General features: G+C 39.1%; 1 protein-coding gene across 5 annotated transcripts in view; it reads right to left on the bottom strand.

The window, feature by feature from the left end:
* Nucleotides 1-14373, bottom strand: part of LOC130930327 (zinc finger protein 521-like) — a 234135-nt gene that overhangs the window by 198029 nt on the left and 21733 nt on the right. For all 5 annotated transcript variants that reach the window (XM_057858214.1, XM_057858213.1, XM_057858211.1 and 2 more), the window contains one exon: nt 1955-2158. Coding sequence is in view for 3 of the 5 variants with exons in the window: in XM_057858211.1 (XP_057714194.1) it covers nt 1955-2158 (204 nt within the window). In the remaining 2 variants the exon portion in view is untranslated. The remainder of the gene's footprint in view (nt 1-1954; nt 2159-14373) is intronic.

The raw sequence follows: 14373 nt of genomic DNA on the forward strand, positions 1-14373 counted from the left end.
GAAAATCAGCCGTGCGTCCGTCTTCCGGCAAAACAAAGAAACTGCGGCACTGTCAAAAATCGTCGTATTTCGAGCATGTCGTCGGATATAGAAACAAATGGCGGGTCATATTTTAGGTCGCATGTCGAAAAGATCGTGTGTCGGAGCGATCGTATGTCGAGGTAACACTGTATATGGTAATAATATTCTGAGGTGGGTAGAGTAGCCAAAAATGTTACTAGTTTACTAGTAACATAAGAGTAGCGTTACTTCAAAATAATATTATTTAAGTAAAAGTAGTCATCCCAAAAATGTACTCAAGTACACGTAAAAAAGTAATCCAGTGAAAAGAATACTCAAGTAATGAGTAACATTGTGAGTAACTGCTTTTTGTTATTATTATTATTTTTTTAACAATAGTATTTTTTTCTCTCAGTAAAACCTTATCTATATGAACTGTTGCTGTACAACAACAATACTATTACTGATACTGTACAATAACCCATTACAGAACCCCCCCCCCCAAAAAATTACTGAATTCGGGCAAGAGAAAAATAAAAGACAGAAATGAAGCATTATTCATCCAAAGAGCATAATTGCCCTCTAGTGGAGAAAACAATTCCTAGTTGGAATAGTGAATAGTTCCTTCATAGTTACTATTATGAAATTTTAAAAGGATAATATCGCGGTTTTCTGTGGTCAATCGGTGTCAAATAAAAACTGGGAGAGAGGTTTCAATCCCTGCTTTCGAGTCATGTTGAGGGGAGCGCTCTATGTCAAATACATAGTTTTTTACGGTGCTTTAAAGAGGCCACGCTATTGAACAGGCTGGCGTGATCATAGAACGGCAAGCTTGCGTCAGATTGGTGTAATGGAGTCATGTCATTATTGTTGCGATGTCTCATTGGTGAAATGGGTAGACCTACTCTTGGCATCGCTGGCAAAAAAATTATAAATCTAATACATGGAATAAAGAGGAAAAATGTAATGACTTTTGTGTAGCCCAAAGTAGCGGAGTAAGAGTAGTGTTTTTCCTTCACAAATCTACTCAAGTATAAGTTTGGCTTAGTAAAACTACTCTTAGAAGTACATTTTTCTCAAAAAGTTACTCAAGTAAATCTAACTGAGTACATGTAATGCGTTACTAACGACCTCTGATAATATGTATACAAAATGTGATTAAATTGGTGTGGTCATAAAATTTGAGTTATCAGCTTGGTTATAAAATTCCTTTAACTCCAAATTTGAGTGAGTTGGTGGATCTCAAACCGGCATGGGGTTCACTGTATCCCCAATACGTGTTGGGTCTCCAACACAGACAGCGTATTAGTTTCTGTCCTAATTGTGAGTTGAGTTTTTTTACACATTGTCCTCCATTGACGGTGATGGACATTCAGTCCATTTGAAATCAGAGGGCAGGCAGTACATGATCACAACGTAGGCAGATGTAGGAAGATACCCAATCTATTTGATTTGTCTGGCAGTGAATGATCACTGCCAGCCCAGCAGGTCAAAATGGACTGAATGTCTATCGCCATCACTAGCTGCAATTCCATTACAGTTTTTCGCAATATAAAAGTGATATTTCAAACATTCCGGCAAAGGAATTTTGACTGAAGTGTATTTCCATTAAAGGGTGTTTTTTGAAAAAGCCTGGTAATTCTTGAAGTCTGTAGGAAGATGTTTAGACTGGCAGAACCGAAGAGAAGTGATCATGCGATTGTTAGAATAAGAGATGCTACGAAAGCAAACTACGTACTCATTGTGCTCTCATTAGCCTGAAGTCAACTAACATAAGGACGACCTATTTGTACGTGACATCTGTAGGTATTGATGTGCAGCAAACATGACTAATGTACGCCAGGCCGAGCCAAAGTGGCAGTCTGGTGCGGCGACGGCGTATTCTCCGGCGAGAGTGAGGAAGTGAGTGGCAGAGTGGCGAGCAGGCGGGCGCGGCGGGCTGAGCGTTGTTTACCTGTCAGCTGGCATTGATTAATCTTGTGTTCGGTGAGATCGCTCAGCGACTCGAACACCTGCCGGCAGCTGTCGCAGCTGTGCAGCGCCGGCTCCTCGTCGTCCTCCTCTCCCTCCTCGACCTCCTCGGGAGAGAGCAGCCTCTTCTTCCTCAGACGCCCGCTCTCCGCGTCCTCCGACGCCCTCTCGGGGGCGCACTCTGGATCTGGAGAGCCACGAGAATTGACATGGTTTGAGAAGAAGACAAAGGAAAAACAGGGGACCCACCAATATACTTAGGGTGGCGATAAACTAGATATCTAAAGCTTGGATTTAATAAAAAATAAATAAAAACAATAATAAAAAATGTAATAAAAACGCGGGTTCAATTTGGGTCCTTGTAACTCAACCACTCATGCCATAGCAAAGCGTTGGAAAGGGGAAAGATACACACATGCACACACCTCTGTTATTAGATATGGTTTTACACCGTGTTTGCCCTGCTTCACCCAAGCAAAACTTCAGTATATGAAAGCAGACTGATGGGAATAAGTGTAGTTAATAAATCCTGGACTGCAGCTTTTAGCTGGACAGGGGGGAAAAAAATCAGAAGGCAGTAGTGGTGTACTGCATGAGTCAGTAGACAAAACATATTAGGCAGACATTCCAGGCCACAACAGTGCCGATACACACAAATCAGTCGTCGTTGTTTATGTGCATGTTCCACTGTCTTCATGACACACTTCCCTAAATTATTCAGCCTGGCTCGCAGGCGGCAGTGGGTCACGCACATCAATATTCTTCAATCCATCTGCACGTTTGTCTCTGGTTGATTTTGTGTATCTGAGTGGTACCCGTGGAAAAGCGAAGGGATGACCACTGACATTCCACTTTTTAATCACAACTTGGCCACGTGAAAACAACTAGAAGCTCAAAAGCTTGTAAAGGCGAATGTGTTTATGAGCGGTCGACGAGCAACGCTTCTTGCCCTCCCCTGCTGTGACCAATGCACTTCACAATAATGCTGATTAAAAAGCCACACAATCATTGCAACCCTGGCGGAGGCTCTGTGGGCCTAAGGAGCTGCTGCACTTCACTGGCAGCCATTTTAAACCTCCATCATGCGTGCGTAGGATTGGAGAACTTTAAGAAGGAAGCCTCTTTTAGGATTAGGACATTAACCGCTGTCAGATTGATTACCAAACAATGTTCACTGCAATTCAACCTTATGAACAAACGTACTAACCAATAGCATAGGACATGGTCATGGGACATTAACATTTTGTAGGGTTCCACTGATCTAAAATGCATCATTTTTTGCCACTAATAATGCTTTGTTTACATATCAATAATTTTCAACTTGGAGGTAAAAGATACAATTACAATGTTTCGTAATTAAATAATTATACAAACGTAGACCCACCATCAGTTGACAAGACAGCTCCAACAGACATTGCACCACACCTTCCCGTAGGGGGCTGACCCAGGCAGAACGTTGAGTTAGCTTTCACTGTGATAAACTCAAACACACACTGCGTTCTAACGCCAAATTTAGGTGGACATAGGACAAAGGTTTTACTGCATACAAGCAGGCAGGAGTGTCTCAAGTAGGAGTGGGAACCTCTTGGTACCTCACGATACAATACGATTTGCGATTCAAAGCTCACGATAATGATGATCTGACGATATAACGATACAACGATTTTCAATACATTGGTCGGGAAATCATTCTAGGATATTGTACAACAACTAATAAACAAAAATACAAGCTTCTGCTGTGAATTGGAATGAGTTTATCACTAGTAGACGTCCAATCCATTTGAACTGGATCCACTTCAAACGGATTAAACGTCCATGGCTGTCAGTGGCAGCCAATGCCAGGCAATGAGTAATTTTGGGCCATTTAAGATCATTTACCTGTTGACTTTCAGTTACTTCCTGTTGATTTTGGGGTATTTTATGGGTCACTTGCTGTTTATTTTGTGTTACAGAACAGGAAGTGACCTGGGAATCACCCAAATGAAAAGGCAGTGACTCAAACTCAACAGGAAATGACCTGTAAATGCCCGAGAATGAAAAGCAAGTGACCTGTATATGCCCCGAAAATCGGACCGAATGACTGTGAATGCTCTTGTTTTAAATGAACGAACGTTCCCATTCTAAATGGATTGGGCGTCGAGCACCATCAATGGCAGCCTTTTTTTTTTTTTTTTTTTTTTTTTTTTTTTTTAATTGACACCTTTTTAAAACCATATCTCGATTCTTGACAGGAGCATATCGATAACCTTTTGGGATACAAAGTATCACGATATATCACGATATTTTTCACACCCCTAGTCTTTGGTCAAAGATTCAAGGTAATTATTATATTAAATAGCAACATGCATGCACTTTGAAATGTTGTGAGAAAAAAAAAAAAAAAATCAATGGATAAAATTAGTGTAACTTTGGCTTAATATATTTACGTAAAATGAACGATAACTATGCGTTTTTTGCTTTTAACAAAGAATCTAGACTGGGTTACGTTCATATCTATAGCAATTCCAATACTTGAGAATATATTTACAAGAATTTTCAACTCAAAAAGCGCTTTGTTTCCTTATGGCCGCCAAGTTGGATTACACAATACCGTAAATTCTGCTTGAAATATTTACGTAAAATTAACGATAACTCCCTGTTTTTGGCTTTTAACCAATAATCTAGATGGCTTTACGTTCATATCTATAGAAATTCCACGATTTTAGCATTTGTTTACAAGAATTTTCAACTTAAAAAGCTTTTTGTTTTGTGACGTCCGCCATGTTGGATTTTGTATCGCTACACAACAGCGGAATTCAACCTGAATAAGTTGAACTAATAAAAAATTGCTAACTAGTTCAAATAAGTTTTCAAAATGGGAAAAATAAGACCATGCCATTAAGTCTCAGAAGCTGTTGGCAAAGCTTGTTACAACGTGGATGTTTCTCATGTCTACAGAACTCCTCTAAAATGCCAGTGAGGCTTGAGAACACGAGGATTGCATCTCTCTTGTCAGCGTGGCTTTGCCTAAGCGAAACAACCAGCTTGATTTTTTTTTCTAATTACAATGAATTCAAATAAAAAAAACAAAAACAGAAATACAGGTTATGGCCCTTAATAACACTCTAAAGTTATTATTATTATTTTTTTTTTTTTGCAAGTTATTTGTTAGTTTCAGGGCTCTGGAGTGGCTAAGCTAGCGCAGCTCAATGGCATCATTATAGCTTGCCAATAAAAAAAAAAAACGATACCGATCTACGAACAGATCCAACATAGTCAAATAAATTCAAAACACAGATCACTGTTACAAAACACCCATGCGGCCAAAGCAATGTCACACCAAATTGCCGTAATTAATTTCATTCTGCAGGACTATTTTTTTAGATTCGTAATACAACCTCAATAAAAAGGAGTGCTTCGGTCACTCGTTCTCACGGTGCATTCGAGGAAGATGGGAAGTCGGACCTCCCGCTCGGAGGGTACCAGTTGCGACCTTAAAGCATTCCAAGCGAATGTAAAGAGCAAAGATGGCTGATCGCCAAGTTGTTTTTTATTTTGGCCTTCAACGACATTTTGACCTCCAGCAAACCTGCCTCATAAGCGATCAAATAGTGGAGGCGTTCCAATAATATTTTTCCAGATCGGAGGTTGGAAAGTGACTTCCCACCTTCCTCGAATGCAGCATCAGTCTGCCGATTTAACCGACGGTCGGCAACATGGCGAAATGTGCATTTAGAGGCTGTTGAAACATACAGAAGAAACGGGCAAAGAAAAGTTTCCACAAATTCCCTATGAAGAACGAGGAAAAATATTAAACTGGTCACTTGCTGCTGGCTCCGACATAAAAAATTAGCAGTGAAAAAAAAAAAAAAAAAAAAAAAAAAAGGAGTAATATCTCTCCACCCTGCTCGTTTGCAGAGGTTCAGGATTACAAATGTTGCTGTTCATACTGCAATTATTGACATGCGATGAAGGGTAAGTTTAAATAACTTTATCCTGAAAACATAGCCAACACTATAGATTGCACGGGTCATCGATGATTTTCATGTGTGCATATGTTGTTTTTTATTGGCATGCTATAATGGTGCCATTGATTCACGCTAGCTTAGCCAATCCGGAGCCCTCAAACTAACCTTGCAAACGAAACGGAATTTGTTGAAATCAACTCCACCAACTAACTAAACCCCCACTAACTCGAAGATAAAGCCTGATGTCGAAAATCCTGAACTTCTGCTTCAAGTCATCACCTGCCATTGAGACAGACATCCAGTTCATTCAAATTGGAAGGACTGGCTATGAATGCTCATGTTTGAGTGCAACTGACAGGTCTAGACATCCAATCCATTTTGATTGGAAGAGGCTACCAGCGAATGATCACTGTCAGTTCTCCCAGTCAAATTTGATTGGACGTCTAGTGTTGTCAATGGAAGTCAATGAGTGCCCTACAAAGAGTTAACTTGTGACTCCACTTGTTGCTCTTTATACAGCGAGTAAATCAGTTCCTATTTTACAGTGTTGACGACTGGCATTAAACAGAACTGGGTTTTGAGAACCTTTTTGTTCCTAATATGTACAGTAATATTAGTCTTTTTTAAATATTGTAGATAGTACATTAGCCCGAAAAGGGTTGAGTGCTTTCCTCACTTTTATTATCCATGAAAATGTGCAGTATACTTCTGTTTGTTCAGTGGTTCAAATTTGTCAATATAAACAGTCCATATACTGTATACTCTCTATATATTTATGATTAGTTGAGTCCCAGCATTTATTGGAACGCTAGCCAGAATTTGAGGAAATGCTTTACGTATGTGTCACTCTAGACTCATCAAGGGTGTTCAGGTTCCCCCGAACCCCCCCAACTCACAGCAAAGTATTGATGCCACATCACCTCCTCCATTGTCCTTCCCTCCCGCAGACTGAAAATGCCCTCTAAAAATATCAGCCCGGCGGTCCCCGGTGGGAGCATGCAGAAGAGAGCGGAAGGTGTTTCATGAAAATGAAAATCCCAACCCAATCCTCGCAGACGCATGCCTTTGTCGCTCTAGGGGCCAAACGCCACACAATATAGACCTCATCTACTGACACAGAATGAAAATAGGCACTAGAAAGTCAACTCTTTTTCAAGCATATGTCTCTGAAATCCGTTTTTATTTTGTTTACTCCAAACGCTGTTCAGAATCCTTAATTCTCCAGTAAACCCGATGGCTAAACTCGAGCTGTTACTAACTAATGTAACTAAACATGAGGGGTGTCATGACAGCATTTACGAATCAAAATAAGGTTAGTTGAGGTAATTTCTTTAAATGTAAGAGCTTTAAATTAAGTATACTTCAGTTTTGGGTTTGTGAAAATGTTTGTAAAACTCACCATTGTCTAATTCTTGTTCTGGCTGTGCTATAATGAAGACACATAGTATAATGAATAGTGATTTCTGATGCAACTGAAGCCCTAGTAGATGCAACATGTTGGAAATGGTGAGAGAAGATGGGACGTATGTGGGGGAGGGATCTAAGGCGGAGAATGATTGGGGCCGGTGTTGGGAGCACTTGACACGGCAAGGTCACGTCCGACCCTGGGATTAAAGAGCCGCGTCAATACTTGAGGTTCCTGCGCCCGTGAGCCTTATACAGTAATCTATCAGATCAGGACATCTCCTCGCAGTCTCTGCTGGATGGACAGCAGATCAATAGTGGCGCATGCACACGCTAATGGTCACTTTCGCACACAGAGATGCAAGGCTAATGATGGAGGAGTATTTTACTATATAACTGCTAAAATGGTTTTAAGTCATTTGCTACAATTGACACCGCTAGATGTCCATGTAATAATTCACTGCCATCCCCTCCAAGTTCAAATGGATTGGACGTCTGTCGTCGTCAGTGGCACTGAAACTTGATCTTCACTGCAATATGGATTGGAAGTCTATCGTAATCAATGTTACATAAACATCATCAACAATCATTGACTGAAAACTACATAAACTAATGCAATGTTTGTCTTTAGTATTCATTCACCCTCCTTCTCCTCCCCCTTTTCACCACCTGTCTCAGTGTGGGCAGACCACCATGGGGGGAGGGTGCAAAAGTACAGTGGGATCCCCTGCTAGGGACCACAAGTCCCTAGTGGAGCTAATGGAGCGCAGAGGAGAATATCAGTTAAAGGCTTATAAATATTTCAGAGAAGAAATATTCAATAGTCTAAAGGGTGGGGGGTCCAGGAGACTCATCGAGGCATAAGATGAAAGTTGTGGCGTGATAAATGTCACCAGAGCACTAATAGAGGCTATGATATGAAAAGCAGCTGAAGCATCTCATAATACAAGTTTCATAGGATTTCTAATGAAATTACAGATCAGGCATTATTAGTCTGTCAATTACCTCAATGTTATGGCAACAGAATATGGTGAAAAATATATCTATACATTATACAGTAGGCTACACTAATCCTACATGAGATGGCTTGGCTGGTCGACCAATAATTTAGGACTTGAAAGTAGGAGATCCAGGGTTACAATAGCAATGATGGAGACTTACTTCAAAGCACAAACAAACAAAGACTGAATTCTGACCGTAGACATTTGTGTCAATTCTAGTTCCAGCACACCGTTTATGGTATCCTGGCTGACCTCCCAATATGGCCCTCTCGTTGGCTTCAATACAACCTATTCAAATCCACTTTTAAAAAGTTTTACACTACATTTTTTACTTAATTTACAGTATTTTATCCTTTTAAGAACACATACATACACCCCAAGAATAAAATAAAAAGAAACTGCAGTGGTTTCAAGCCATCTTGCCTGTGGATAAAGCAGAGCTCCGTCTGGGCTTTCAAGCTTCTTTGTGCACACGTTGGAAACATAATTACCCGCTCAAGCGCCTCTCCTTATTTCCCCATCACTTCCCGGAGATCATGATCCTGTGATGCCCCACCCTTGCTTCCTCATTCCCCATCTCCTCCAAAACCACCCCCAAGTTCAAATTAAGAATTTATTTTAACCAGCGAGCAGCTTCTGTCGACACATGTCGGCGGGCTTGATCAAAGGTGAGTGTGCGCCTTTATCAGAGAGAGGGTGGATATGGGGGAAAGGGGGGATATTAAGATTGAATAACCTTCACACGCTTGGCAGCACCTCATTACTTAAATATCTAAAAACTTTGCTACACCCCCAGACCGTATATACAGTACGTACATCCACATGTACAGCAGGTCACATTCTCTAATGCCATGCATTGTTAACCAACATTAATAATTAAGTGAGAATTGAATGCATCCATCCCGCTCTCAATGTCTCTAGGTATCATATTTAGGATTGTTGTGACAGATTGTCTGCATTTGCAGTAAAAGAAAATCATGACCCAAAGACCTAAAATCACCCTTTATAATCATTGAAATCATCAAAAGGTTTTCTTGATGACATGCACCTTACACGTTACATGACTTAAAAAAAAAAAAAAAAAACAGCTGTCTACGTCATAAGTTGACTTAAAAAATGCAAACCTGCTGCCCTAGAAAATGTCATTTATATTACATCAATTAGATGCAATTTACTTAATTATTTCAAGTTTTAAAGACTCAATCTTAATAAATTGTTTAGAGTAAATTGTTTATTTTCAGTTTGCAGTACTCAAATTAACTTGAATAAATTTTATTACAGTAATTTATTTGAGTTTGCAGTACCTAAAATAACTTGAATGAATTAGATTACAGTAACTCATTTGTGGGCATCCAGTACTGAAGTAATACCTTAGTTAGCTTTAGTGCTGCTCATTCATCATACGTAGGTGGATTTCATTTTTTTTTTTTTTTTTTTTTTAAATAATTCTACAATATACACAGCACATGCTAATTTAATTATTAACACATTTTCAAACAGTAATGCGGGTCCGATCACGTCATTTTCAAAGTATCGGAATCGGCAAAAAAATATCAGCCATGCCTTTTTTTAATATATATATATTTTTTAATTAAATCATTTTGTAATTGTATTTAACGTTACAAACATAATATGTTACACTCATCAAGAGTCTTCAGTTTAGGCTTAAGGTAGGGTTATCAAATTTATCCCGATAACGGTGGTAATTAATTTTTTTCAAAATGTATCATGTTAAAATATTTAACACAATTAATGCATGCGCTGCACGACCCACCCACGCATTGTCACGCTCAATCTGTAATGGCGCCCTTTTACCTATATAGCGAGATAAAAGGCAGTGTAAAATGAGTAGAGTGAATTTTGGCAGCCTTTGGAGCCTTGTTTTAATTGGCTAAAGCCTTAGAAAACACCAGATTGGTAAAAAGGTGTGGTCTTGTTTTGCTGGAGTGAAATCCTGCACCCACTGCGGCCCTGGGTGGAATAATCTGGATACCACTGCATTAATGCAACACTTTGTAGCTTTTCAGTTTGGTTGATTTTAGCGACGCCGGTGGACAAAAGCGGTAGTACGTTGCCTTAAGGAAAACTGCATTTCCCATGAGGACCAGCAATCAAAATCGTCAAAAAACAGTCTCCCAGTCGCCTGCAGATGGATTGAACAACATTTCTGTTTCCAGCGGCTGTGTGAAGAACGAATAGTACTCAGGTAATGACTCCAGTTGTGGCATATGATGGTTAGCAGTCGTGTGTCTTAGTGTGGCTAACCATCCCACCTGAACTCCTCAGCGCTGACAAGTTCGGTTTGGGGGGGCGTCACGACAGCGAGTGAAAGCCGGGCCAATGTTTATTCTGTATATCCTAGTAGCCTCTTTTTTTTTTCCTCCTCAGACAAAACTTTTTGGCTCTTGTTGCTCTGCCATCTCTGCAGCAATTGCCGTCTTCATAATGAATAGGGAAAGAGGGAAGTGACGTATGCTGTAAAGCAGTCAGCACATTTGAAGTTTTTTTTTTGTGTGTGACAGGGTTCCTGTCACCTTCCTCAAACTTAATTAGTGCCAGTGAAAGCGATACAGACCCCGTCAAGATAAAAAAAGGGGTGTCATTCAACTAATTGTCAGTCGACATATTATCACAAATGTTATGAAAATATTTTATAAAGGTTGAAAAGTTACCTAGCCTTGCTTTAACAAAACATTCGACAGTGTGTCAAGAGCCAACGGGCCAGTCTTATATACATTGTTGAACATTTTAAAATAGCTTAATTCCCCTGAGTTCATCCATTGAGTGTTCTCCCTTCATTTGTTTGGGGGTAAGGTCATTACTAGGGTTGTTCCGATCATGTTTTTTTGCTCCCGATCCGATCGTTTAAGTTTGAGTATCTGCCGATCCCGATATTTCCCGATCCGATTGCTTTTTTTTTTGCTCCCGATTCAATTCCAATCATTCTCGGTAATTTTTCCCGATCATAAACATTTTGGCAATGCATTAAGATAAAAATGAATAAAACTCGGACAAATATTTATATTCAACATACAGTACTGTACATAAGTACTGTATTTGTTTATTATGACAATAAATCCTCAAGATGGCATTTACATTATTAACATTCTTTCTGTGAGAGGGATCCACGTATAGAAAGACTTGTGACTTTGTATATTGTGACTAAATATTGCCATCTAGTGTATTTGTTGAGCTTTCAGTAAATGATACTGTAGCCATGCCCAATGCATGATGGGAAGTGGAACCATGACTGTGCGTAGTGCTATCAATTGATATATCTTCTCTGCGTTGGGAAATAATATAAGGTGATAAGAAAAAGATCATTTGCTACCTTGCTACCCCACATTGCTTCCCATGATATTTCTAATCGTAGGAAAAGGGATTGTAAGGCTTTAGCCAATTAAAAAAAGGCTCCAAAGGCTGCCAAAATTCACTCTACTCATTTTACACTGCCTTTTATCTTTGTATAAAGGTAAAACGGCGCCATTACAGATTGAGCGCGAAAATGCGTGGGTGGGTCGTGCAGCACATGCATTAATTGCGTTAAACATTTTAACGTGATGCATTTTAAAAAAAAAATTAATTACCGCCGTTTTCGGGATAAATTTGATAACCCTACCTTAAGCCTAAACTAAAGACTCTGGATGAGTGTAACATATTATGTTTGTAACGTTGAATACAGTTAGAAAACAATTTAATTTAAATATATATATATATATATATATATATATATATATATATATATAAAAGCAAGGCCGATATTTTTTTGCCGATTCCAATACTTTGAAAATGACGTGATCGGACATCCCGATCGATCGGGACATCTCTAATTATAATGGGAACGGATTGGCTCCTGACATCTCTAGTACAAACCGCATTGGTTAAAAGGTCTGTGCTTGATCGGTATGAACAAAAACCAGGACCCACAGCGGCCCTCGAGGACCAGTTTGGAGACCCCTGCTTTAATGCTTGGTGTGAAATTAACAATCACTTGTATAATCTTATACAGTATAACCAGAGCTCTTTTCAACACCTTCACTTCTCATTGATTTAATAAGTCAATATTGTGACAAGCGACGTGGAGAAGAATGACAGAGACTAGCTTTTATTTTTAACACTTGCTGTTCTTGTGCCCTAAGCACTGCACAACTCCAAGAAACAACAGACTTTGGGAGAATCCCATTTCACCCCTTGGCCCTACCCCCTACCCCTTCCCCTCCGTTTTGCGCGTTCTCGTGTAGGGGTAGGGCTGTCCCAATTCACGCTAATGTGTAGGACTAGGGGTAAGGGGGTGGGCTTTCCAGCCCTCCAAACGGAGGGCCATGACGACCCTCACTCCAAAGAGAGGGCTACGCGAAATTTCCCAGGGTGCAAAGCGATTACCCAGAGTACAACGCGAATCATTTCTAACATGGCAGAAGCGAAGAAACAAGCACACAAATGTAAGTAGTTCTGTTTTGTCCTGATTTAACTGTTTCAACCGTTTTAAGTTGTGATAACAGATGTGTGAGTTCGACTTTTAGGTCGCAATGTGTAGTTTTGTTTTGCTATAAACGCGCATGGGGGAAATCGCTCTTTATTGCATAAAAAGGAATCGGTCAATGCATAAGAAGGTGCTGGGAAAAGTCTATAAACAACACGTTTGTCATTTTTAAAGTTCAACAGAACAAACATGACATATCAACAGCAATCAGTATTCTCAGTCATGTTTGCCACAACTATCCATCATCCGTTGCGGCGGAACAAATAAATAGCAGTCGTGACAGTATTTTACTCTTTTTTTGTGTTGTAAGGCAACACGACAGTTTATAAAAGTGTATAATATGTACTTGATCAATGTGATGTAAGTAATGTAAGTGAAGTTGCTGAAGAGAGCTCTGGTTGACGGTGCGGTTTACCATGGACATGTGTGTGAATTTTTTGGTGTCAGAAAAGTGCAAAATAGACGAGGCAGATCTGTGCAAGTCTGAAAGAATGCCCAAAGAACACTGGGTACTTTTTTTTTTTTTCTAATGTGATTAACTTAGATACATCGAGTTAGGCATGTTTTCCAGCCCCAAATTTCTACTTACTTATTAAAAATTTGTGTTAACAACAGGTTGATAAATTGAGTTTGGTATCACTTATCATATATAATTAAGTTGTATATTAGCATTTACAGTTTAGGACAGTGTTTCCCAACTAGTGTATCACGTTACTGTGCCAAAAGAGATCATCAGGTGAGCTGCGTGAAATGACCTATTGTCACTTATATATATTTTAAAAATGTTTTTCTACTTACAGTATGCCATCGACAAATAATGATTGGCAAAGCCATTAAATGCTTTCTTAAGATGGATGAAGGTACTTGAATTAACCAGTTTATTCACATTTTGTAGCATGTTTGTAACTGATGTCCTACAATTTTTTTTCAAAGTGAAATATGTGTCTTGGCTCAATAAAGATTTAGAAAAACTGGGATGTGTTCTGTTCAGAGGTCAAAATCAAAAAAGCACAACCAAGACTTCACCCAAATCAAAACAAAATGGCTATGGCTAAAATTCCTGTTTCATTTCAGGCATGGAGTTTTGCGTGTCCCATCATGATGCATGTCCTTGTCATTTTGAATATAAATAGTGCAATAATGTGTGTTTTTATTCTTAGAATAAATTTCTCTTTGAAATGTTATCAAAACAAAAAAAAACTGTACAAGGGAATTTTTTTTTTTAACTAAAATAAATGACCCTTTAATACAACAAAAAACTTCACTATATGTTTTAGTACGGTAACGATTAATCGATTGACTCGGGTGATTCGCTTAGAAAAAAATATTTAAATTAAATTTTGCTTCTTCGAGTATTCGTTTAATTAAAGTGGCTTTGTAACGGTTTGTTTTGAAAGTGTTTGCATTTAGTTTTATTGAAATGGGTGAATACACAGCCCTTTAGTGGCGACAGTGAATATAACGTAACTCATTTCACATGGCTGAATCCAGCTGCTCCCTGTTAAGACCAACATAAGCTAAGTTTTTGTTTGAGCTATTTTTTTAATCTTTGTTATTTAGTTTCTAG

Source organism: Corythoichthys intestinalis, chromosome 14 (genome assembly GCF_030265065.1).
Source record: "Corythoichthys intestinalis isolate RoL2023-P3 chromosome 14, ASM3026506v1, whole genome shotgun sequence".
In the NCBI taxonomy this organism is placed as follows: Eukaryota; Metazoa; Chordata; class Actinopteri; order Syngnathiformes; family Syngnathidae; genus Corythoichthys; species Corythoichthys intestinalis.